Below are 26,956 nucleotides of genomic sequence, written 5' to 3'. Positions count from 1 at the left end.
TGGGATCAAATACAGGACCCCTTGAGCTCTGCAATCATCATAGGCTTTATAAACTTGTTTCCCTTCTACTCCAAATGCAAGTGTTTCTCTACTCATCTGCTACACAAAAACTGAGCAGCAGGTTTGAAGAATGGTCTCCTGTGCAGTTTTCCTAAAATGCTGTAAGCTCCAGCCTGTGGTCTTACTTGGTTTCAACATTCCCTTCGCATCAGCCCTGTAATTCAACTCTGCATTACTTTTGTGAGTGCAAGCACACAGCCAGAAGATCCAAAGCTCACCACTCAGTAGCAAGGGCTCCTGGTGATTCAGAGAGTAATACCTGTTTGGACTGTTTTCACAGAATCATCACAGAATGGTCTGGGTTGGAAGGGACCTTAAAGATCACCAAGTTCCAACCAGCCCTGCCATGGGCAGGGACACCTTCCACTAGACCAGGCTGCTCAAAGCTCTCTCCAACCTGGCCTTGAGCACTTCCAGGGAGATATATAAGTAGGTACATTTTGTTGGAAGGAGCTGAAACAAGGTAAGTGTTGATATAGCTCTGTACTAAGTGTAGGAGAAGGTAAGAAAATAAACGTGATAAAACAGGCTCTCTCTAATGAAATGCCACGACTACATACACTACTGCTTGCACTCTGGAACAATTCATATCACTTATACATGCATGCTTCCCAATAGCCATTTTCCAGGATGCTTATAAATATGCAACACTCTTAAGTGTTTCTCTGGCGTATTTTGCCGTCTTAGTGTCTTGAATTTTTAGGTACCTGCTCCTGCCACCAACACGGGGCTCTGAGCAACCTGGTCTAGTGGAAGGTGTCCCTGCCCATGGCAGGGTGGTTGGAACTAGATGATCTATAAGGTCCCTTTCAATCCAAACCATTTTATGATTCTGTGATTCTCTATCAGGGCCAAACTTCGCCTATTTTTAGTTTGGGAAGGATTATCAGCAATTCATCGACTTGTCTTCCTGACAGAAATTATTTGATAGGATGACAGTCAGGCATTTCACTCTATAGCGTATGTTGCTAGAGTAACAAATTCTAAAACTTGGATACTTTAACCAAAACATCCTACTGCCACTAACGTTTGGGCAAATCAAGTATGTTTGACTTGGTCAAATACAGTGGTCTGACTTGTAATAACTGACCAAAATGAGGCTGCAACACTGTGTTAATTTTGTCTCCTCCTCTTCGGATGCAATTTAGATATGCAGTACAATATGTAACCATTTATCTGCGGTTTCCTTAAATTAACATTACTCACAGGAGCATCAGTTGAGACCTTTTTGAGTATATCGCAGTCAAGAATAATAAGGTCAGCAGTACTGGTTTATTTGTGAAGAGAAAAAGCAGTCAGATGTTAGCTTCCAGATGTCTCCTGGTTCCACTAGTTTAATGATTACTCTTCTACAAGTTTCATTTATTCTTTGCTTTTAAACTATGCTAAACGGACTAGAGCATGCTTGGTTGGTCGGGTGATTTTAACACTGTTGCGGTTTTACTGGGCTGTATTTTCTGTTGGCAAACTTTAAACTGAGGTCAATCGGGAGGCATTTTCTGTGATAGGCCTATGAAGCAGCTTTCTGCTGTGGTACATCCCTGTCAATTTGAGAATTCATTTGCCAGGTAATCCTGAAATGGTTATTTATCAGTTCTTTACCACTGACCCTAGGCAATGAAGACTTCACTGTCCGTAGACCAAGAAAACCAAACAAACTTGCTAGATAGCCTGTAATTATTAAAACTCGCATCTATACACTTCTACAGCTTACCTGTGGAGACATCCACATGAAGCACTAAGCTGCAGCAGATCTGCAAGAACTGCTTGTAGGTGCAATACAGACCTGCCTCGTGCTGTGGCTTTCAGTGATCCACAGCGGGCTTTGGTAAGCAAACCAGAAGCTGTGAGTGTAGCACAGGTAAGCATCTGCATGCCGGCTTTATTCTAACTAGACAAACTGCCTGCAGCAGCAAAGAACCAGCGATATGAACGTGGGAGCAAGAGCCAGTCCAAGAACCCAGTGCGCTGAACTGAAATGTCTATCTGTACTGCAGCCCGACGAGCGGCCTTGCGGTGTTACCGGAGATCACTATACAAATGGTAGCACGCTGTGTGCACTCAAAACTGCCACGATACATCCTGTTTACAGACAGATGGACACAGCCTTAACAGCATTAACAGAGTATTTCACGTAACCAAGGCCCAGGAAGTTACGACCACATCTGCAAGTTTGGGTGAATGAAAACATCCACACTCTTAATTTGTATTACAGCATTTACATTAAAAAGGTAACTATTCCTGGATTATTCCTAGTATTATGTCTCTGCAGTTATTTTACTTCTCTAGAAGTAGGCATTTATATATTTTATAGGTATGTGTCTACAAACATTGCGTCTTTGAAATTTGATACCAGTCAGGCACTGAAGTAGCACTAGGTGTCTAATCAGTGTATTTCTCATTTATAAATTTCAGAGTATTTTGACAAGAGAAAGGGCTGGAAAAATCCTGAATAAAAGCTGAGATTCTCCCATGTTTCCATGCCCTGAAATGGTGATGTGGAGTGATGCTACACACCCCTGAGATGTAGAAGTGTTGCTTCTGTCTGAATTAAATGAAACAAGATAAAACTAACTGTCACTGTAAACAGATTAATCCAGCTGCTGCCTTGCAATATGCAACACCATCCTGAAAACAGGTGGCCAACAGATGTACAGACCCCCTTTAACTTGGCAGAGAGCAAGAAGCAGAGCAATTCCCCATATTCCAAGTGCAGTCTCTGATTCCCTGCTCGCCTAGGGTGCTGTCGACATGGAGGGGAACATCTGGCCAGGTGTGACCACCATGCAGGTTGGGTGTTACTACTGTGCCCAGGCAAGTGGTGTGAAGCAGTCAGTGCAAACAGCTCTTGAGGAGCTTCACAGCACTGCCCACCTCAGCGAGGCTGTTCACCCCAGCTCTGCACAGCTCCTTATTTAATAACCCACTTACTGACTCACATGAACACCTCTAATTTGAGCAATGAATGCTTTCCCAAACTAGCAGGTCAGGCTCTGAGCACTTATTTCTCTGCATTTACAGGGAGCATGCTGCAAATCATTGTTGGCTTGCCATCACACTCTATTAAAAGTGCTTCCAAGAAACAATTTTTATGTTCATCTCAGCTAAAGTAACTGCTCTGCAGCCCAACCCTTTCTGTATTTTATGGAGTCAATTGCTAATTACCATTTATAACTTTGCCATTATTTTGTCTTCTCACTGTTAAGCTGAAATATTACCACCTATGCAGACACAGACTACCCACAAGCAGAACTGCTGATTCCCTGGTAGTCTAAAAGGTCTGTTACCAACTGTCACAACTACACATAGGGCCGCTTGGTTATCCAGGTTCTTTGAAAGGTTTCAAGAAAAAAGGAAATTAGCTTGAATTTAAACCTTGATTTTAAATAAATCTTCACAAGAAGAAGATTCAAAGTACCTATTTTCTATACAGTTTTAAGTTTTGCTTTTTCATTTCAGAATGTCCTGGGTAACAGGAAATCCAGTTTCTGTCCAGCTCATACATAGAATATCTTCTCAGATAGTCTTCCAGTCAAGAATTCAAGATAAAAACACTCTAAATTTAAAGACTTCTGAATGTGCATTTTCATCTGTATAAAGCTGGGTAGTACTGCTGAAATCATGCATCTGAGCTGGTCTATCAATGCAAGATACGGATGTCAGTCTTCACCAGAAGTGATTAAAGAATCTTGGTGGATACAAAAAGGGGTATGACAGAAAAATCCTCACACAAATGAGAACAGGTGCTTTATACGTGACCCAGTTTATCTCTCTGAGTTACTCTGGTGTAATTCAGTAACCAGCATGGCAGCAGACCGTGCGTAAAAGCAGAATTAAAAAAAGCTGACCCTTCTGAATGAAAGGATACTTCTTTGTTCCAGCTAAGGCATTTATTTAACAGCTGCTTCAGGTGATTTGATTCTTTGCACGACCTTTTTTCTTGAATGAAAATAAGAGTTTCTCAAGTAACGAATTCCTCCTAAGTTTTAGGGGCTGTTCTTCCTGGGGCATTTCTTGACCTTCTCAGCAAGGTCAGCAGCTGTCTCTTTATATAGGGGCAACCTTCGCACTCCTAGTGGACTAATATTATTTCTTTTTAAAAAAAAAAAAGAAAAAAGCCCCAAATCATCTTTTTTGTATTTTAAGCTTCACAGACTATTCTGGCTCTATCTCCATTCAAGCTGAACATGAGGTCCCTGAAGAACGCATCAAACAATACAATAAAGCACAGCAGTAACTGCACAGCCCTGCAGTATCTTCCATAAACTCAGCAGGGACTTTTCACTCTGCAGGTCACTGAGAATTTTTATTCTGAGCCCCCATAAGAAAATTTGTATTACTAATTGTCCTGGGTTTGGCCAGGATAGGGTTAATTTTCACCGGACTCCAGGAAGGGGCACAGCCGGGGGGTGGCGGCTGACCCCACCTGGCCAAACAGAGCCCGGTATTCCACACCATGTGACGTCACGCTGGGTTCCGGTGGGGGGGGCGGGGTGGGGGGAACTCACTCTCGCGGCTTGGGAGCGTGCGGCGCCGGTGCGGTGCGAGAGAGTGGGTCTGTTTCTGTCGTGTTTTCTCCTTATCTGTATCGTTGTTGTTCCTCTTTCCCTCTGTTTGCTGTTCTGTTAAACTGCCCTTATCCCGACCCACCGGTTTCTGCCTCTTTCTTTCCATTCTCCTCCGCATGCCGGTGGGGGGAGGGGCGGCCGCGTGGCACTTTTGTTGCCGGCGGCAGCCGAAACCAAAACAGTTAATTTGGCGCCCAACGTGGGGCAGGGATAACGGCAGGGCTGAGCAGCGAGTGTTAAAACTGCTTTCATAGATTTTGTTAAATTTTGTTATACGCATTTTTCTGTGTCAAAATAGTCGCCGGTAAAAATGTTTCTGACTTTCATCAGATGGCTGTGGTTTTTGAATCCGTACCTGCTGTACTTGTTCCCTGTGGTGCTGTTCATCATCGCGGGGAAAAGGATAAGGATTATGATTTTACTGTACTGTACGATGTCGACTTATGACATGATAACGTCAATGTGTATGAAATTAGGCTTGTATTTGCATGCGGCACTGCGATCATTTCCATACCTCGGGTCCTATGTCTTAGAACTTGTGAATAATCAAACCCAGTCTGTGGGGAAAACCGAAGGGGATACCTTCCCCCACTCTTTCACCCCCCCTCTTTCCCTCAGGCTGGTCCTAACAGCTTTTGAGAATTTCGAGTACCCGTGGGATGCTCAGGCCAGCACTCTCCTTTTGTTCCGCCTCCTGAATGGTTTTTGGGTCTTGTTTAGGGTTAAGCAAGTAGTTAAGAACGTCATGCAGAGACCTGCCCCAAGGCTGGATAGCTGTGAGTGGCTGGGTGTGTGGGACAGCATGGGCAAGTACCTAGGGCAGTGGGCACCTCCAGTGTTTTTTAAACTCACTCCTGAGGAAGTACAGGATCCGGACAAACTAGTAAAGTATCTGCAAAAAGTGTGCTGCCACCCTGGGAACTCCAGAGAGACACAGATCACTGCAACGTGCTGGGGTCTGGCCCACGCCTACTGAGCCCTGTTCAACACTGTTCAGTGCCCTAAAGGGGAAAGGGGGGGAAACGAAGCAGCAGGCACTGCGGCTGGTGCTGTCCCCCCAGCCGGCCCTGCAGCCCCTCCAGCCCAGCAAGCAGTCACAGCCCCCCCGACCGGCACCACGGCTGCTGCAGCCACTGGTGTGGTCCCAGCTCCCCCGGTGGGCACGGCAGCGGCTCCAGCCCCAGCTCCAGCCACAGGCACAGTGACCGAGCCCAATGACCAACCTGTGCCGGTAGCAGTCGCCCCCGTAAAACTAAAGAAAGACGCAAAGAGAGCAGATCGCTCCGGGAGGGATGACGATGAGCCAGGGTCATCACGGGAGACAGAGACAGAGACTGTCAGCCGGTCCCTGTCCCTGGGCGAGCTGCGAGACATGCGGAAAGACTTCAGCCGCCACCCAGGCGAGCACATTGTCACCTGGCTGCTGTGGTGCTGGGATAACGGGGCCAGCACCTTGGAATTAGAGGGCAAGGAAGCCAAGCAGCTGGGATCCCTGGCCAGGGATGGGGGCATTGACAAGACCATTGGGAAAAAGGAACAAATCCTCAGCCTCTGGAGGAGACTTCTGTCAGGTGTGAGGGAGAGGTACCCCTTCAGCGACGATTTTGTATGCTGTCCTGGCAAGTGGACCAATATGGAGAGGGGTATTCAGTACTTGAGGGAATTAGCTGTGCGGGAGCTGGTTTACTGTGACACAGACGATGAGCAGGTACCCACAGACCCAGATGAACTCCAGTGCTCACAATCCGTGTGGAGGAAGTTTGTGCGGAGCGCACCCTCCTCACATGCCAACTCACTGGCAATAGTAGACTGGAAAGGTAAGGAGGCACCAACAGTGGATGAGGTGGCTGTCAGATTCCGGCAATATGAGGAAAGTCTCTCTTCCTCCCTTGTCTCAGCTGTGAATAAATTGTCCCGGCAGTTCCAGCAATTCAAAGAGGATATGTCCTACTCCCCACCTGTGCGGGCCCGCATCTCAGCTATTAGGGGCAAGCGTTTCTCTGCTCAGGAGAGGGAATTCAGAGACTACACACCACGGGGCACCCTGTGGTTCTACCTGCGTGACCACGGAGAGGACATGAGGAAGTGGGATGGAAAACCCACCTCAAGTCTAGAGGCACGAGTACGTGAGTTGCGAGGTAAAACAATCACAAAAGGGGATTCTGTTAGGAAAAATGCCACTCCAGTTTCCAGCAGCCAGCTCTCCAGACCAGGTAGACAGTTTGACCTTGATTCCGATCCTCTGGAGGGGACCTCCAAGTCATTTTTACAGCAGGTGAGCAGCAAATTCTCTGACGAGGATTAGAGGGGCCCTGCCTCCAGCCAGGTGGAGGAAAGGGCCAACCATGTTTATTGGACGGTGTGGATTCGGTGGCCTGGCACGTCAGATCCACAAGAGTATAAAGCTCTAGTGGACACTGGTGCACAGTGTACTTTAATGCCATCAGAGTTCAAAGGGTCAGAGTCCATTTGCATTTCAGGAGTGACGAGGGGGTCCCAAGAGCTGAGTGTACTGGAGGCTGAAGTGAGCCTCACTGGGCAGGACTGGCAGAAGCACCCCATTGTAACTGGCCCCGAGGCTCCATGCATCCTTGGCATAGACTATCTTAGGAGAGGCTATTTCAAGGACCCAAAGGGGTATCGGTGGGCTTTTGGCATAGCTGCTGTGGAGACGGAAGAAATTAAACAGCTGTCCATCTTGCCTGGTCTCTCGGAGGATCCTTCCGTTGTGGGGTTGCTGAGGGTTGAAGAACAACAGGTACCCATCGCAACCACAACGGTGCACCGGCGACAGTATCGTACCAACCGAGACTCCCTTCTCCCCATTCATCAGCTGATCCGCCAGCTGGAGAGTCAAGGAGTGATCAGCAAAACTCGCTCACCCTTTAATAGTCCCCTATGGCCAGTGAGACAATCTACTGGAGAGTGGAGACTGACAATAGACTACCGTGGCCTGAATGAAGTCACACCACTGCTGAGTGCTGCCATGCCAGACATGCTAGAACTTCAATATCAGCTGGAGTCAAAGGCAGCCAAGTGGTACGCTACAATTGACATTGCTAATGCATTCTTCTCCATCCCTTTGGCAGCAGAGTGCAGGCCACAGTTTGCTTTCACCTGGAGGGGCATCCAGTACACCTGGAATCGACTGCCCCAGGGGTGGAAACACAGTCCCACCATTTGCCATGGACTAATCCAGACTGCACTGGAAAAGGGTGAAGCCCCAGAACATCTGCAGTACATGGATGACATCATTGTATGGGGTGACACAGCAGAGGAAGTTTTTGAGAAAGGGGAGAAAATAGTTCAGATCCTTCTGAAAGCCGGTTTCGCCATTAAGCGAAGTAAAGTCAAGGGACCTGCGCAAGAGATCCAGTTTCTAGGAATAAAATGGCAGGATGGGCGCCGTCAAATCCCAATGGATGTCATCAACAAAATAGCAGCTATGTCTCCACCAACCAGCAAAAAGGAAGCACAAGCCTTCCTGGGTGTTGTGGGTTTTTGGAGGATGCACATCCCAAATTACAGCCAAATTGTGAGTCCTCTGTACCACATGACCCAGAAGAAGAATGATTTTGAATGGGGCCCTGAGCAACGACAGGCATTTGAACAGATTAAACGGGAGGTAGTTCATGCCGTAGCCCTTGGTCCAGTCCGGTCAGGGCAAGATGTTAAAAATGTGCTCTACACCGCAGCCGGGGAGAATGGCCCAACCTGGAGTCTCTGGCAGAAAGCACCAGGGGAGACTCGAGGTCGACCCCTGGGGTTCTGGAGCCGGGGATACAAAGGATCCGAGGCCCGCTATACTCCCACTGAAAAAGAGATTCTGGCAGCATATGAAGGCGTTCGAGCTGCTTCAGAAGTGGTCGGCACTGAAGCACAGCTCCTCCTAGCTCCACGATTGCCGGTCCTGGGGTGGATGTTCAAAGAGAGGGTCCCCTCTACGCATCATGCCACCAATGCTACGTGGAGTAAGTGGGTCGCGCTGGTCACCCAGCGCGCCCGAATGGGAAACCCCATTCGCCCAGGAATTCTGGAGGTAATCATGGACTGGCCAGAAGGCAAAGATTTTGGAGCATCGCCAGAGGAGGAGGTGGCACGTGCTGAAGAGGCCCCACTGTATAACCAGCTGCCAGAAGATGAGAAACAGTATGCCCTGTTCACGGATGGGTCCTGTCGCATTGTGGGGAAGCAGTGGAGGTGGAAGGCTGCTGTATGGAGCCCTACACGACAAGTCGCGGAAACGGCCGAGGGAGAAGGTGAGTCCAGCCAGTTTGCAGAGGTGAAAGCCATCCAGCTGGCTTTAGACATTGCCAGTCAAGAGAAGTGGCCAGTGCTCTATCTTTACACCGACTCTTGGATGGTGGCCAATGCCTTGTGGGGGTGGCTGCAGCAATGGAAGAAGAACAACTGGCAGCACAGAGGCAAACCTATCTGGGCTGCCCCATTGTGGCAAGATATTGCTGCCCGGCTAGAGCAGTTGGTTGTAAAAGTCCGTCACGTGGACGCCCACGTCCCTAACAGTCGGGCCACTGAAGAACATCAAAACAACCACCAGGTAGATCAGGCTGCTAAGATTGAAGTGGCTCATGTGGATCTGGACTGGCAACATAAGGGTGAACTCTTTATAGCTCGGTGGGCCCATGACACCTCGGGCCACCAAGGAAGAGACGCAACATACATATGGGCTCGTGACCGAGGGGTGGACTTGACCATGGACTCCATCGCACAGGTTATCCATGAATGTGAAACATGCGCTGCAATCAAGCAAGCCAAGCCGGTAAAGCCTCAGTGGTATGGAGGACGATGGCTAAAATATAAATATGGGGAGGCTTGGCAGATTGACTACATCACACTGCCACAAACCCGCCAAGGCAAGCGCTATGTGCTCACAATGGTGGAGGCCACCACCTGATGGCTGGAAACCTACCCTGTGCCCCATGCCACCGCCCGGAATACCATCCTGGGCCTGGAAAAACAAGCCCTGTGGCGACATGGCACTCCCGAAAGAATCGAGTCAGACAATGGGACTCACTTTCGCAACAGCCTCATAGACACCTGGGCCAAAGAACACGGTATTGAGTGGGTGTATCACATCCCCTACCATGCACCAGCCTCTGGAAAGATCGAACGTTACAATGGGCTGCTAAAAACCACTTTGAGGGCAATGGGGGGTGGGACTTTCAAAAATTGGGATACTCATTTAGCAAAGGCCACCTGGTTGGTTAACACCAGAGGGTCCACCAACCGGGCTGGTCCTGCCCAGTCAAAACCTCAGCGCCCCGTAGAATGGGATGAAGTGCCTGTAGTGCACATGCGGAACATGTTAGGGAAGACGGTTTGGGTTAATCCTGCCTCGGGCAAAGGCAAACCCGTCCACGGGATTGCTTTTGCTCAAGGACCTGGGTGTACCTGGTGGGTAATGCGGAAGGATGGGGAAGTCCGATGTGTACCTCATGGGGATTTGATTTTGGGCGAGAATAGTCCATAAATAAATTGTACAAAGTTAATTGTTAAATAACCCTGTCACTGTCTGTTATCACTGTTATAATTGTTATATGTTGTACCAGTAGTAGCATAGTAAGAATCGTCCAGATTAAAGAAGGATGGACTTTTCTTGATGAAAACCTAGCAGAGCACAGCGATGATGGGACTGGACCTGGTTTTCAACAACTGGCATCCAGAACTTCATCAAGATCAACATCTCCTGCAGACTGTGGGCACGGGCCGCACCAGATACATCAGCCGTGAGCTCCGGATGCAGCAAGTGACCGCCCATCACCACACATCACCTCCCCTGCCACAGAAGACCATTATGACAGATGGAGCCCGAAGTCATGGATTAAATGAACTCAACGGACACTTTAGAGTGATGATCCATAGACTAAGGGAATGATATCTGGAGACAGGAGAAGTGGTGGTGATCAACTGGACAATGGGGGACCTGGGCATGACGTAGATGGTATGGAATAAGGGGTGGATAATGTCCTGGGTTTGGCCAGGACAGGGTTAATTTTCACTGGAATCCAGGAAGGGGCACAGCCGGGGGGTGGGGGCTGACCCCACCTGGCCAAACAGAGCCCGGTATTCCATACCATGTGACGTCACGCTGGGTTCCGGTGGGGGGGGCGGGGTGGGGGGAACTCACTCGCGGCTCGTGGGGGACGCGGCGCCGGTGCGGTGCGAGAGAGCGGGTCTGTTTCTGTCGTGTTTTCTCCTTATCTGTATCGTTGTTGTTCCTGTTTCCCTCTGTTTGCTGTTCTGTTAAACTGCCCTTATCCCGACCCACCGGTTTCTGCCTCTTTCTTTCCATTCTCCTCCGCACGCCGGTGGGGGGAGGGGCGGCCGCGTGGCACTTTTGTTGCCGGCGGCAGCCGAAACCAAAACACTAATGCAAAGAAAATAGACTATTCATTATTACAGCAACTGTTTCATGTGCTCATGTCCACACTTCCAATCTGTGGCCATATTCAGTTGATAAAGTCAATTGATGCGTATTCTTCAGATTGAACACACTTGCATGGAACTACTGCAAGTTCTGTCTATGTGCTTGCCTTTGTCCTGCTGGGTGCCTAAAACTCTGCTTGTACATGCAAAAATGCTGGCTGCAAATACAGATCAGCTGGGCTTGTACAAGCATATGCTTTTAAAAAATGAAAGAGAAATGCACTATCTGCATATGATAGTACCATTAATCTCTTAAATGTAAATCATCCCATAAAAGAAGCAACACTTCTGTTTCTCAAAAAGCACAGTACCTTTGCAGGCAAACTATAAGATGGGTAGAAATGATTTGTGGGATTGTACAGACATCAGCACAGCAAATCACATGCTGACATATCTGATTAACAGGCCCTGCATCTTGTAATGTACAATTTCCGTGGTAAAGCTGACCAAATGCAGGTAATATTCCCCCAGACACACAAACCTTTGCAAATGGGTTCTATTGGTCACCCACATTAACTTGGTGGCACCACCAAAGAGTGAAGGACGGGTCCAGAGGCACTTACAGCTTGCACAACGCTGGTAATTTGCAATAAATACATTTTAAGTCTGAGTTCAAAAAAAGTTACATGTTCATTAGAACAGGCCTTATTATATGCTGGGGTCTAACTATCTGACTAATTTGGTTGTTATTTCTGTTCCTGACTCATTTATACACAGATTTCTGCAAATATGTTTGATAATTGTTGAATAGTTTATGCAAACAAATTCCAGGCTATTAGGTATTCATGAACTGCTCATTTCAGCTATTCACTATTTATAGTGTGTTACTGCCATTGCTACTGTTCTCAAAGCTGGTTGGAGGAGGACACTTTTAAGACACAAGAACAATGTGTATATGAAAAGGTAAGTACAGTTTTTTTTGTAGTTAAAAAGAGTCACATTTATAGGATTATTTAGAAAATTGTACTTGCCATTTTCTTGCCCGTTCTTGCTTTTCACCTATGCAGTTACAAATCCAAAAAAATTTCCTCTCTTCTCAGTGAAAATGTATTAACACAGCTTTTATTCTAAGTGATATAACCAATTTTAGACATCTGGCATTCTGTAAAAGGCTTCATACTCACATCATCCCTCTGAATACATAAATTGCCACGTAACAGTAATCCCTTAGAAATTGAGAGCTATTAGTTTGTAGCACATTTCCTATCATCCTGTACATTTTATCTCGAAGCTACTTGAATTTCTTAGGAGTCCTCAGCTGCATGATAAAGATCTGGAATATGTTATGTCTACTTATATTATTAGCCAAGTGCAATGCTTGCTGCAATTTAAGAAATTGTCCATAAATAGTAAGCTAGTGTACCCATCCTTCTTTGAATCAACCCACACTTACAGACGCAGGTGAACCTTCTACTGTTACCCAATGAAGGTCTGATGCATCAGGGCTACCATTAATACCGTAATCTCCATCACAGATATCCAGCTCAGCCATGTGATCAATGTAATGGTTTTGTCTGGGACAGAGTTAATTTTCTTCACAGTAACTTGTGCGGGGCTATGTTCTCGACTTGTGAAGAAAACTGTTGATAACACAGGGATGTTTTAGCTATGGCTGAGCAGTGTTTACACCGCACCAGGGCCTTTTCTGCTTCTCCCACTGGCCCAGGCTGGGGATGCAGAATAAGCTGGGAGGGTGCACAGACGGGACAGCTGACCACAGGGATATCACATACCATGTAACACGGTGGTCAACAATAAAAGCTGGGGGAAGGAAGAGGAAGGGGGTACGGTCAGAGCTAAGGCATTTGTCTTCCCAAGAAACCGTCAGGCGTGATGGAGCCCTGCTTTCCTGGGGATGGATGAAAACCTGCCTGCCGATGGGAAGGACTGAATGAATTCCTTGTTTTGTTTCATTGGCACATTTACCTACTAAACTGTCTTTATCTCAACCCATGAGTTATCTCGCTGTTGCAATTCCATCCCCCACTGCACTGGGGGCAGTGAATGAGCCGCTGTGTGGGGCTGAGCTGCTGGCTGGGGATAAAGCATGAAAATCAACTATGTGCTGTACCACTCCGTTTTGTAAGCAATAACATAGATGATGACTGGGGAAGGCCTAGTTGTGAGTCTGATGATCAAATGAGACTGCTTTGTTCAGAATGTTTCAGGAGGGATGAAATCACGACAACGTCAGGTTTAGGTTAAGTCTTGCACGTTATCTTGAATGACCCTCCCTGAATCTCTGGACCTGCTGCTTAAATGACACCTGTAATAGGAGACCTGCAATTTCCTGATGCTAGACAATTATTCTGGTAGGTCAACCCTGAACACTGATAATGAAGGGTCCTGCAGTCACTTCCTTGTTGCTTCGCAGTATATAGCACCTGTAACTACACTCTTCCAGGAACCATATAAATGACCCCATGCCCCCATACTGCTTAAAATTTACAGGTTCTATACTTTGTAATCTGAATAACACAGAAAACCAGTAGATCCTCAAAGGAATGCAGGGAAGGAATCCCTTGCAGAAACTTTCAGGGACTGAAAATGAAAAATATTTGGTACAGTTGGAAGAGGATACAGAGAAGCATGTAGAGATGGTCAGATGGTTAAGAGAGGTAGGCAGATATGTGAAACAAGGCCTTATAACTAATTCAGAGAGCTCACTTCATAGATTAGCAACTCTGAGCTGAGTTTCTTGTTACCACTATGTGTCAACAAATAACACTAGAATTTACAGGACTGTTTTTGTCCCTACATCTCTCCAGTCCCTGTGGAGGATGTCTCAACTACACTAATGACAGCACATTAACTTGCCTCCTCTGCCAGGATCTGAGCTGTGCTAGAAAAAAGAGAAAAGTGACTGAGCAGGCTGAGAGCAGCAGTAACATACAGTGACTTTCCTCTCCAACAGATCACCCCAGGCTGTGAATTCTGTGCACGAGAGCCACAGCGTGTCTTCCGTATTCGATCCAGTGTTCCCTTACACTTCATACAATTTAGGAGTAAATGGAAGACATGCTGAAAGGAAGCTATTGTAAGTTATGTGAACTTGAACCAGAACAGGTGAATATTTTAATTTCAGGGGAGTCGCCTACATCTCCCTTTATGGCCACTGAATTCACATGCAGATCTCGCAAATCACACAGAATCAGGCCTAAAACCCACCTCTGATGCATAAAGTGTGTTCTGGGGTGCGATTTTGGTACTTAAAAAACCCCACAACCCCGAAGACCCTGTAGGTTCTTATGTTACTGCAGGTAAAATCTGTCATTACTTCGACTTTTGGTAAGGTCTAGCTACCCAGTGATGAGAAACTACCTGGGATTTTCAACCTAAGTTTTTTGAGGTCCTTACTACAAACACAATACTCTGACCATACTTTCATAAACTTTGGGATGAACCAGCTCTGTACGAAGCTCAGTGGTAATAAAGCTGTCTGTCTTTGAATACATTTCACATATGCACTACACGGGACGAAGAAGACCTGGCTTGTAACACACCAGTTCTTAGGTGACATAACACACAAGTTAAAAGGTGACATTACAGTGTGTGTCTGCTATAGGCTACCTGAAGAACAAATGGATGAGGCTGTCTACAGACAGATAGGAGCAGCCTCACGTTTGCAGGCCCTGGCCCTCATAGGGAACTTCAACCCCTCTGTTATCTGCTGCAAGGACAACACAGCAAGACACAAGCAATCCACGAGGCACTTGGAGTGCATTGATAATAACTTCCTCCTCCAAGCGACAAAGGAGCCAGTGAGAAGAGAAGCTCTGCTGTAGCTCATACTCACCAACTAGGAGGGGTTCAATGGGGATGTGAAGATCAAAGACAGCCTTGGCTGCAGTGACCAAGAGATAGTGAAGTTCAGGATCCTGAGGGCACAGAGGAGAGTGAAAAACAAGCTCACTACCCTGGACCTCAGGAGAGCAAACTTTAGCATATTCAAAGGTCTCCTTAGAAAAGACCCATGGCATAAGGTGCTAGAAAGGAGGCCTGTGTGAAAAAACAAGGGGCTCCTGGCAAAACTCGAATACAAAAAGGAAGCACGCAGAAGGTGGAAGCAAGGATTGGTAACCTGGAAGGAACACAGACATGGAAGAGGCTGAGGTACTGAATGCCTTCTTCACCTCAATCTCTACTAGCAATACCGGCCTTCAGGAATCCCAGGCCCCAGAGACCAGGGGTAAAGGCTGGAGCAAGTAAGACATACCCTTGGTGGAAGAGGATCAGGTCAGGGAAGACTTAAGCAAACTGGGCATACATAAGCCCATGGGCCCTGACAGGATGTGCCCACGAGTGCTGAGGGAGCTGGCAGATGTCATTGTGAGGCCACTTGCAATAACCTTTGATCAGTCATGGTGACTGGGAGAAGTGCCCAAAGACTGGAGGATAGCAAATGTCACTCCTGTCTTCAAGAAGGGCAAGAAGAAGCACTCAGGGAACTACAGGTTGGTCAGTGCCACCTCAGTCCCTGGGATGGTGGTGGAACAGCTAATCCTGGAAACCTTTTCCAGGCACACAAAGGACAAGTCAGTCATCAGGAGCATTCACCATGGGCAGGTCATGCTTTACCAACCTGAGAAACTTCTGTGATGAAATGACTGGCTTCATAGATGAGGGGAGAGCAGTGGACATTGTCTAGTTGGACTTAAATAAGGCCTTTTACACAGTCTCCCACAAGATCGCCATAGAAGAGATGTTGCAGTGTGGGCTGAATAAGCAGACAGTGAGGTGACTGAACAGCCAGGCCCAGAGGGTTGTGATCAGTGGCATGAATTGTCATTGGAGGTCAGTAACTAATGGAGTACCCCAGGAGTCAATACTGGGTCCAATCCTGTTTAGCTTCTTCATGAACGATCTGGATGGTGGGGCAGAGTGCACCCTCAGCAAGTTTGCAGATGACACCAAACTGGGAGGAGGGGCTGATATGCCAGAGGGTCATGCTGCCATCCAGAAGCACCTGGACAGGCTGGAGAAATGGGCTGATGGGAACCTCACGCAGTTCAACAAGGGGAAGTGCAAAGTCCTGCGCCTGGGGGGAACAACGCCAGGCACCAGCACAGGCTGGAGGGAACCCAACTGAAAGGCAGCTTGGCAGGAAAGGACCTGGGGGTCCCGGTGGACACAAAGTTGAACATGAGCCAGCAATGTGCTCTTGTGGCAAAGAAGGCCAATGGCATTCTGGGCTGCATTAGGAGAAGTGTTGTCAGCCGGTCAGGGGAGGGGATCCTTCCCCTCTACTCAGCACTGGTGAGGCCACACCTGGTCTTCTGCACACAGTTTTGGGCTCCCCAGTACAACAGGAACAACGACATACTGAAGAGAATCCAATGAAGGGCCATGAAGATGATGAAGGGACTGGAGTGTCCCTCCTCTGAGGAAAGACTGAGGGACCTGGGTCTGCTTAGCCTGGAGAAGAGAAGGCAAATTTTACCTTTGAAGTAAAGCATTCAGGAGGTAGTTACTGATGTATTACAAACTGTGGTACTAATTGCCTGGACACAAATACTTTACAAATCCAGCTCCTAGCCTCAGTACCTCATGTGCCCCTCATCCATAAAACACAGAAATGCTAACATGTTTTCCCACTGTGGTGTTGCAGTTGTGAACACAGTAATGGCCCAAAAAGAATAACTGAAATTAGTTAAAATGGTGAAATGAATAATTTTCCTGGCGTTCTGATTGAGAGATTTTTGGCTTCTCATTTGTAGAAATTAGAGCTCTCTTCTACAGGAATTAGGACTTCTCCCACAAAGTCCTGAAAACCATGTCACAGAGTTCTTTTGACTTTGTATTTTCTCATATTTTTACATTCAAATCCTATACCTACTATGTTTGCCACTCAGTCCATAAACCTACAATTATTATCATGCTATTTCTTCTTGTAGCACTATTCTTATATCAGTATATAAAGAGCTAAAACCTATATGAGTGTTATGTATCTTGCAGACAAAATCTAAATATCTGCAGGCTGATTTTCCTGACAGTACTGCTTAGAGGTCCTCAGAAGTTAGCCTATCATATAATCTTTGCAATTTTAAAATAAATTTGAAATCAGAATTCTCTCAAAAAAACTGTAAATGACAGTAACTTGAATACCATAGGACTGAAACAGAAAACAAGCCACCTTATTTATGATATTTCTTATTACTTATGGAAACGCTTCCAGCTGGGTTTCACTATATGTACCGAAAACATGCCCAGCTGAAGTTTCAAACATTTGCTCGTTCAATATATGCAAAGTATAATGGAATAGCTCGTTGGAAACAAACAGTAGTATTTGAAAGCTGCTTAAAATGAAGGGGAAGGAATAACAAAGAAAGTGGAGCATTGTTTTTTAGATTTGAAGGAAAACATGTTATTAGTTATTTTTTATTTATTCAGGTTTGTGTTCTGTTTTTGTTTTTTTGTTTTTTTTTTTTTCCTTAAGGAAGCCCTTCTTAAATGATTCAAGCAGAGAGCAAGTTTAGTTTGGCAAAATTTGGGATGATCCTCACCCATACACATTAGTCCCGTAGCCATCAACCACCACAATATTCAGGTCAGAAAGTTGTACTGAACCTTAGTTCCAGTCTTAAAAGATGCTCTGACCAGGTGACATCTCTCATGGAGATCACACAGTGATGCTGACTTCATGAGTTCTCAAAGAAGCTTCTGTAACTGGAACCCACAGGTTGTGCCTCTTACACAGTTGCTGTGTTACTATCTGTCTTTGCTCTTCCATTCCTCCCTACATGTGGTACGTAGGTATGGTATGTATATGTCCTCTTGAAGGATGTAAGACAAAAGAAGACCATCTCAGCCAAAGAGGATATACTTTATCTTGAAATATGCCAGTGTAACCAGTTTGTCAAGTGCATACACGCTGATTACGGAGTTCTTGGTAAAATAAATCCTCTCTCTTACAGACCTCAGTCAGATTTGCCTCTCCGAGGGGCTACAGAGAACTCAGCTTCAGGCCAGAGGAATAAACCCAGGATGCTATGTTTTAAGTTGTGCACTGTTCCTGTTTTATTCCAACAGCCGAACTGCCACCATTGGAGAAAACAGTGTGGCTTATTATCTTTTGCTCTCTTCTCTTCATTTTTTGTGCACGCAGCCAGTTTTCCTTTAATTCTTTGCTCAACAGCACAGAACAAGCTCTATCTCTCTTCCCCAAAATGAGTAACTGTCACTACTGGACAGGACCACAGCACACGCTTCTTGAAAACAACAACTTCCTAAAATGCAGAGGGAGAAGACTCAGAGACCCCCAGCACAAGCCTCACAGACCATTCATCTACGCAGAAGCCCTGCCTTCCCTGCAGTACAGCTCCATCACAGGCATGCCTCCAGACTTCTTTAGCAGGCTGTAAATAATGAAGGGTTTCTAAAGAGGAGGACCATAATCTCAGGATAGTCTAACATTTACCTCTGCACCTCCGCTCAGCCCTCTTGCAGGGGTGCGTCTTTGCTTCAGGCATTAAATATATCCTCAGACAGCAACACATTTCCTTCCTATTTCCTGTCTTGCCTCACTACATTTCTGTGCACCCGAGACACACAAAGCTCCTCTCGGCTTGCTTAAAGCCATGGAGAAGACAAATCACTGCAGGCAGGGAGGGAGTAAAATGTTCATGGATGGGTTGATGGAAGCAAACGTGCAGCTCAGATCGTTTCACAAAAGTTCCCGTTTAGTTATTTATTCAAAGCTAAATGTGTAATTTTGGGGGAGGGGGGGGTGTTACTGAATTCATCATCTAGGGGATATGACTTCGTTTCTCAGAACTGTTTGTTCAACAATGCAATGTATACAGTAGGTTGAGCTTCCTTGAACTGCACAATAATGAGTTGAGCTTTATATTTTCCTCTTTTCATTAGCTTCTCTTTGTATTTCTGAAAAATAAGCTGTGAAAACTAGCAATGAGTGTTAGCTGATTACCTATAAATTAAATGGAGCAAGGAAAAAATATGATCTCTGTTTTTAAAATCTTAATCCAAGGTATGACTTACTCAGGAAGAGCACAGCAGTTCAGTCAAAATGGCAACAGGTAACTAATATTATTCTGTGTTATGTGATTTTTACACACCATCTGCATTACAATGTGATGTAATACAACACATTGTAACACAGATGACATGTTAAATAAATTTATGCATATAGGACAGGTTGTTTTCAGTTGCAGAATGGGACTGCTTCCTTTTCTGAAGGAGGTCCTGTCAATAAAGACAAAAAACACTTTTTGCTTTCTAAGGACTAAACCAGCATATTACAAAGCTATTTTTTAGAAAAATTTCCACTTTCGGTAACTGGTGTCTGATTTTATAGCTTCTAAAGCAAAACCTATCGGTATCTTACTGCAGAAATTTTTTTTTTTTTTCAGTTCTCTCTTCTTTCGTAGGGCATTTATGTAAAATGACCTTCTTGTTCTTCTTCAGGTACTATGTATTTGTTGGATTTAATTTTTACTTCCAAGCCCCCTATTTTGGAAAGGAGTGAGTCAGACCATGGAAGCCAGATTCCCCTGATATACAGAGGGAAAACTGGATATAAGCAGTGGAAAACTCAAAGCCCGACTCCCTCATGTCTTTATTCAAAATAATTTTCACTGAAATATTTTTTTCATCTTTCAGAAGAAACGTAACAGTGTGAACTGCACATGAATGAGAGGATGACATGGATGACTGAAAATGAGCAAACCAGGAAAAATAATCTACATATATAATAGCTGGTACTGCAGATGGAGTGCTAATTAAGAAATTAGCATTTCCCAGTAATTACCAAGCAATGGCATGTGTGGCATGTGTTTATGTGTGTGTGCAAATGAATAACAGAAAAGAACGTGTGAGCTAGTTGACAAAAACACACTTCTTTAATGCTGAGTACTGATGTGCAGTTGACTGTTTTCATACAGACTTACATACGACACTATTCTTTCTCCTTTCTGAAAAATTTGAAAAAAATTAGAACATTACACATTAATAAGACGTGTTAATTAATGCCAGCTTTGTGAGGAAAGAATTGACCTTACATATACATATGTATGTAAATATATTCCAAACTTTCATAATCTGGAGAAAAAAGAATACTGCCATAGCACTTCAGACAAATTGGAGTATTATGTCAGGCTCTCGCTTACTGTGATGTTGGTCCAAGAGGAGTACTGACAATTACTGTACCACAGGAGATGTACATATATATATAGCCTCATTATAAAGTTTATAGAGAAACAGGCATATGGAGGCAGGAAGCACTCAAATTGCAAATCCCGTAAGGCCACATGGCAGCAAATGGAAATTCTCATTTTATAGCTACAAACATACATCTTCTTCTCCAAAAGTCAATAAAACACCAATTTACTAATTCTGTCTACCCCCAAGCATGCTACACAGTCGTCATGTCCCCCGCCCGAGTCCTGTGGCACTTGCCTTCTCAATCAATTACAAAGGCTCAACAAAAAGCTGCACTCCTCCAAGGAAACTGACCAAACATCTGCGTGAGCCTCTTGATTACCACTGAACACCAGCAATTCACTACAACACAAAATGAAAAAGCCAGCAAACTATACTCCCTGTACAGTTGGGAACATACACAGATTTTAATATATGTATGTATATGTTATAGGGTGGCTATATATAGATATGTTTGTATATATATACACATATATAAGTATATATATATACATATATATAAGTATATATATGCAAACATGAATGCAATTGAGACTTTATATGTGCCTTTATAGACCACCATAACCTCCCTCAGACCCTATCTCTAGATATCCAATCCCACTTATCCAGGAGGGAAGCCTGTAACCTTTAAACTTGCTCACACTCCTCTCTGCTCCACAGACATAACCTATTTGTTGTTCTCAAATTGTCTAACTGATCAGCACAATTGAGTTAATCCCAGCAGAATTATATCCAGTGTATGTATTGCTTGAAAACTGTTGCTCTGTTTCTGATCTGAGAAAAAGCTCATGTGCCTGAATGTTTGCCTGATTTTGAACATCAACCAGTCTGTAGGAAGAATGCTACTTTATCAACACTGATTATAATTAAAGTACTGAGGAAGTATTAGTTAAACATCACAAACCCTGTGAGGGAGGATGCCCACACACACACAAAAAAAAAAATCAAAGTGAGAGTTCTCCAAAATAGTCTCTGTACTTGCATGCCTCATTGACTGAGACACAGAGGGCCTACTATTTCATAATACTTAATTGCTCTCAGGGGACAGTACCTATCAATTAAAACCTACGAATACTAACCAGCCTACCCTTCAAAGTATTGCTGAGAAGCAAATCAAACGAGTATGAACTCATTTTTATGGATGAGAAAGCTGACACCAAAAGAAATACCTCAGCCAATGCCACAAGCTGAATTTGGAATATTCCAGGACCCAGGCTCCAGACAACCCAGTTCAGCATCCCGTTCTTCTTTCCGCAGAGTGTGTTGCTTATTGCAATGGCAGCTCCCAAATTACTTCAGTTACAGTTGTTAGCACTTGCAGACCTAAACGTAGGCAGGCACCTGGTGTCTTAATTTAGAAAACACAGACAGTGGCCATCTGTTCTCTTCACTATTTTTAAAGCAACTTCTCCAGACTCAGGTAGGAAATTTAAGGCAGAGATGGGTCTACTTTCTTGGGAGGCATTCACTTGTCCAGACATGAGATGATCTCCAGGCTGACCCTGGTTCATGTGCTGCCTAACTTTCTAAAAACACAAAAAGGAGGCAAAGGTCTGCAGATGAGAGGTTTAATTTCATAAACAGCACATAAATATGTTTGCTCCCTTCAAGAATCCTGTGTTCTTCCAACATGATCTATGTGCTATATGTTGTTTGCAACAACAACTGTTCCAAATGACTTGTGGTAACTCTCACATAGTTTTTAAGTCTTGGCTTAAGAGTAGTAACAATCATATTTGTAAAGTGTATCCTAAAGATACTCCATTTTTCTGAAGCGCTGAGTCTTTGAGGAGAGTTAAATTACATACTGAAAAGCAAACCAATCTCACATTTGCAACTGCAAGTGTAAAAGTTCATTGCTGTACTTCGCTCATTTGATTAGTTTTTCTGAAGTGCTATATGATCTGCTCTTGCTTCTTTCTTGCTTCATGGAATGGATTTCCCCACAAAGAGATTACATTATTCAAATCTTTATATGTATTACCTGCCCAGAATTTAAAAAATCTGACAAACATAGCAAAAATCAAATAATGAGTATATAATAAAATCCTGCATTTCAATTATGCTCAGGAACTGAGCATAAGGGTTGGATGAACAAATCAAAGGCAATTATTTAGCATGCATATTCACTTGTCCCATAAGTGATCTTTTATAAACACATTTCTTTTTGTATCTGTTAAGAACAAATCCAAATTTAACTTTTTATACATTATCTGAAAGGTGTCTTACCACTAATACATATGTAAGTTTTTCTTTGGACCTCTTTAGCCCTTCAAAGAGTTGTATTTTAGCTGCTCTGGAAGTTGTGGTCCTAATTTGCCTGTCAGTTTCCTAATTTTGACAGTCAGACACTTCAGGAGGAAAAACCAGAAGTGTTCTTTATTCACCAAAAGTGTAACTTCAAGGATTCAAAGCTACTCCTAAACATGGGCTGAATTTGACAAAACCAAAATGAAACAGGGAACCGAAGCATTCCGTTTCAGTAGTTATGAACCAGCAAAAAAAATTTTTCTCCTCCTTTTGGAACCATACAAAATTTTAATTAATGGTTAAGAATGATTAAACCTCTAAACTGAAATAAAATATTTCCAAAACTTTATTTCATTTTATTGACAAAGGTTTGCATAAGCGTACTGTCTCCTGTTTCTCTTTGTTGGCTTAAGCGGCAATCAGAAAAAACCCAAAGAGAACTGAGCAAATAATCTAAGAATACTATTTTATTAAGGTAGATCATGAAGAAATATTAATTACAGAACCTCCTAAAAATTCACATCTCTCCACAAGTGTGCATTCTCAGAATTGGCTGATATGTCCTGCCCAAAATTTTATCTGCTCCTAAATGAAAATGCATTAGTAATGCAAAATCAAAAATTAATCTTATTACTTAAATGAAAAGAACACTGATAGGTATTTTACGTTTCTTGCAGTGTGTTCCTAGCACACTATTTTAATCCAAAAAGGATCATTTGTTTCTTATCTAAGGTATTCCCATGGGATAAAAGTAATAATTTCTAATGCTTTACTTCGAATTACAGTATTGTAGTGATCAGCGTCCACAAATCTGGAGCTGCCAGTCAGCAACCAGACTCCTAATTACACATCCCTAGTTCCCACTTGCAGGACAAGCTGGACCACCCTCTCCCTGACCCCTACCCTGTTTTTACAGATAGTCTTCCTCAGTGAGCTAGTCTTCTTCGGTGCAGTGTTCAAAGTCAGTCAGTTTGAATGGAAATACCAGAGTATTTGCTGCTTCACCATCTTCCTTTGTCTTATTCTGATTTCTTGTGCTCTTCAGAGCTCCCTTCTGTGCATTTAAGAAACAGAATTGAAGAAATGGGACTCTGCATCAAACGCAGTCACAGGCTCTTCCTCTTTTTCTCCCTTCACTTTTCCTCCACTATAGAACTGCCATCTGTTTTTTCTAACTGCTAAAAAAAAGCCAACAGGAAACTTACACTGATCAACATTTTGGTATACAATTTGTCCCACACTTGGTTATTTTCACACTGAGACACCCTGAGCAAAGATCAGGCCTCCTGCTGTGGGAGCACTGTAACACACAGTTAGTTGTGTCTCTGTGACGATAACTACGTCTCCAGTCTGGAACAGAGCTGCACTAGCTCATGGTGCGCAGGCACAGGCAGTTGCACCTCCTTACAGCATTGCCTCCCATATTCTCAGTTATAGAAATAAGCTCATTTGTGTAATAGAACCACTTGTTCTCATAACAAAGAATCCCAAAGTGTATCAGTTACACTGGGAACAACTCAGTTGCGCGAACTGCTTAACCACGCTGCTAACGTAATCAAGGCTGCATTAAGCCAAGCTGTTGCTGCTGTGCAAACTTAACCATATTCTTATGTTCTTCTTGCTTGCCATTTTTCCTACGCTTCTTTAAAAATTCTGTGCTACAATAAGTCTGCCAAAAGTCTAAACTGACATACACCAATAGGTGGATCTAGTATTAATGTGGCCATTGTGAAAATGAATTAATCTCCACAAAGGCAAAAAAAAAAGGCAAATGTTTTTAATTAATATCCTTCTTCCTAGTGCATTTCAGAATAATAATTATAAGACCAGATACTCCTCAAACATTATGGGAATCGTCGGCATAAAGAACTAATAAAAACTTAAAAATTAAGTTCTCTGCATTTCCACAGGAAAGACAGACCACAGGCCACAGCAGTGCAAGCTCCTCACCTGCTCTGCTTCCTCCAATGCACTTGATGCAAATTCAAAACAGCACATACATCCAAATTTCGGTGCCAGTTTAAGCTTTGGCTTACTTTCAAAGATGACAAATTAATGCCAACATTTTACTCATATGGAACCCACTCATGTCTTGCACAGAGACCACCAGTTAATTCAGCATTTAGACATGTTTACGCCTACCCACCCATCATTCTGCTGCTACATATGAACATTCCTGAACTTTATGGAATAATGGATGATTTAACACTGGAACAACCTGAATCAAAACCATTCATGAATAAAAATCATGTCCATGCCTCACAGCTTGCTTGTTACCTCTCAAATTTCTCTTCCCCTCTTAGTAACACAAACTGCTCTACCCTACCCCCCACGTTTCTTTCCGGTTGAAGTCTCTCAATCCATTATTAGCCTTTCCTCTCTAGTCTCTCTTCATGCTTTCCACCATCTATTTTGTAACACACACAAAAATAGCTGTGGTAGAAGTATGACATACATGGAGTTCTGAAAATAAGTGATGTCTCAACTGGTTCTCTTGCTATTTCATAAAGGGAACAAACCTCCATGAAATATTTAATTTTACTTGAGTTTGCATTGGTGTTTTAAGCAGTTTCTGAAAAAGATAAATCATCCAATGGTATTTTTTGAGCAAAACAATGTATTAAAGCAAAATGCAACCACAGAACATTTAAGTGATTCAGAACCTGCTTCTTTTCCATAGTGAAAGAAAAAGACATTTCTGTCTAAAAAGTTTTGCCCAAACCTAAGTCTATACAGACATCACCAGATGAAGGTACAAGCAAGATTTATGAGGATAAGGCATTGCCAACAGATTTCTGTTACCTCTAAAAGCTGTTTTAATAATGAGGAGCAGTAGAAGCTCGGTCACAGAAAATACAAGCTTAGCAGGGTCCTTAATCTAGCACACTTCCCCCACACAAAGAAACTGCACCGAAAAAAACAGAGAAAATCCCAAACATATCCCAAAGTAAAGCAAAGCAAAACAAAACAAAATGACTTACTGTCTTCTTCAACATTTTGACGGCGTAAGGTTTCTGGGTCCCTTTCTGCCTGCATCTGTAGACAATGGATGTAGCCCCACTAAATTAAAAAAAAAAAAAAAATAGTTGTACATACACCTCTTCGAATATGTCAATAAACAAGAGTTTCCTAGCTGAAACTACATTTTCTACTCCTCCCAGTTTGGGCAAAAAATAACTCATTTTTCCCCACAGCTGCAACAAAAATAGAAACAGTATAAAGACTACTCTCTGTTGAACCAGTGAACTTCAGTGGTTATTCAGCCAACAGAACTTGCAAAGCTCAAAAAGCCTCTTGGTCACACTTCTGGCTCGTGACACATCCTGGAGGTTTCCTCAGGGTAGCAAGGAACCTAATCTGGCCTCAAAGCTGTGACAACATTTCTTGTCTTTGTTAAGGCAACCCATTCGCAACAATTAGTTGCACTGCATTTTTTTACTGTTGATGGCAATAATGGAGAGCGAGACAGAAAAGAAGATAAGAGACAGTTACTGTGCTGTTCACCACTCACCTGCCTAAACAGCAAAATCTGGCACCAGATGGAGTGAGCAGCATTTTTGGTTAATTCAGTGGAAAATGGTGGGGCTTGCTCATGGCAAAACTGAACTGGGGTTAACATCTTCTGGTTGCCTTCAAGGCAAACTCACTTGAATGTGCTAATAACACAAAATCATGGCTTTGCTGGTTGGATGGCACTTCTCTGAGCAGGAGGTTGGTCTGGACAGTCTCCAGAGGCAGGCTTAGCTGCTAAGGTTACTTGCTGTGTTCTACTTGTCACCACCAAGGAAGGGACCTGTACTCTATGAATTAGCTAAAGAGAGGAAAAACCTCTGGCAAAACCCTAATGGTTACAAAAAATCCACATACCTTTATATTCTACAACATTTCCTTTTAGAGGCCGCTGAGCAATCCAGTGTCAGCCACCATCAAAATGGATGCACTGAAGTGCTACATGGCAGCACCGGATTTAAGGCATTTTTGAAAGCCTCCTGTCCTCAGGAGATTTGTCACCCACTCTTAAGATTAAGCACTTCCAAATAGCTATGGATTTTTAAGCTAGAGGGGACTGCCCTTATCATACATGACTTCCTGAATAACGTGCATCACAGAACTGCACACAGTCACTCCGCAGTGAAAGGATTTCGTACATACCACAGACCAAATTGCACTGCAGATCTCTCTGAACCAGAAGAAACCCATCTCAGTATGCCTATAGGAGATGACCACGAGCTGCAGAATGACTCAAGCAGCTTTCTTTTAAACAGCAGAACAGCGTAGCCATGTCTGACTATATGAATAAAGCTGTGGCACAGGGTTTACTATTCTGGGTGCACTGCGGTACAACACTGCCATGCACACTCTGCACTTCTCCCTCCTCAGCATTGGCACAAGTGCCAGATGACACTCCGAGCAGGCAAGTCCATATTTTTATAAGTACGTGAGTGAGCACAAGA

The 26,956-nt window shown here is 44.1% G+C and overlaps 1 protein-coding gene across 1 annotated transcript in view; it reads right to left on the bottom strand.

Annotated features, from left to right (window-relative positions):
* CAMK4 (calcium/calmodulin dependent protein kinase IV) overlaps nt 1-26,956 on the bottom strand; it is a 190,830-nt gene that overhangs the window by 89,477 nt on the left and 74,397 nt on the right. Inside the window, exon 2 of the mRNA XM_075411737.1 lies at nt 25,484-25,562. Coding sequence (XP_075267852.1) covers nt 25,484-25,562 — 79 coding nt within the window. The remainder of the gene's footprint in view (nt 1-25,483; nt 25,563-26,956) is intronic.

The sequence above is a fragment of the Opisthocomus hoazin genome, chromosome Z, assembly GCF_030867145.1.
Source record: "Opisthocomus hoazin isolate bOpiHoa1 chromosome Z, bOpiHoa1.hap1, whole genome shotgun sequence".
In the NCBI taxonomy this organism is placed as follows: domain Eukaryota; kingdom Metazoa; phylum Chordata; class Aves; order Opisthocomiformes; family Opisthocomidae; genus Opisthocomus; species Opisthocomus hoazin.
The sequence above is the reverse complement of the archived record's forward strand: the minus strand, read 5'-3'. Positions and strand labels throughout refer to the sequence as shown.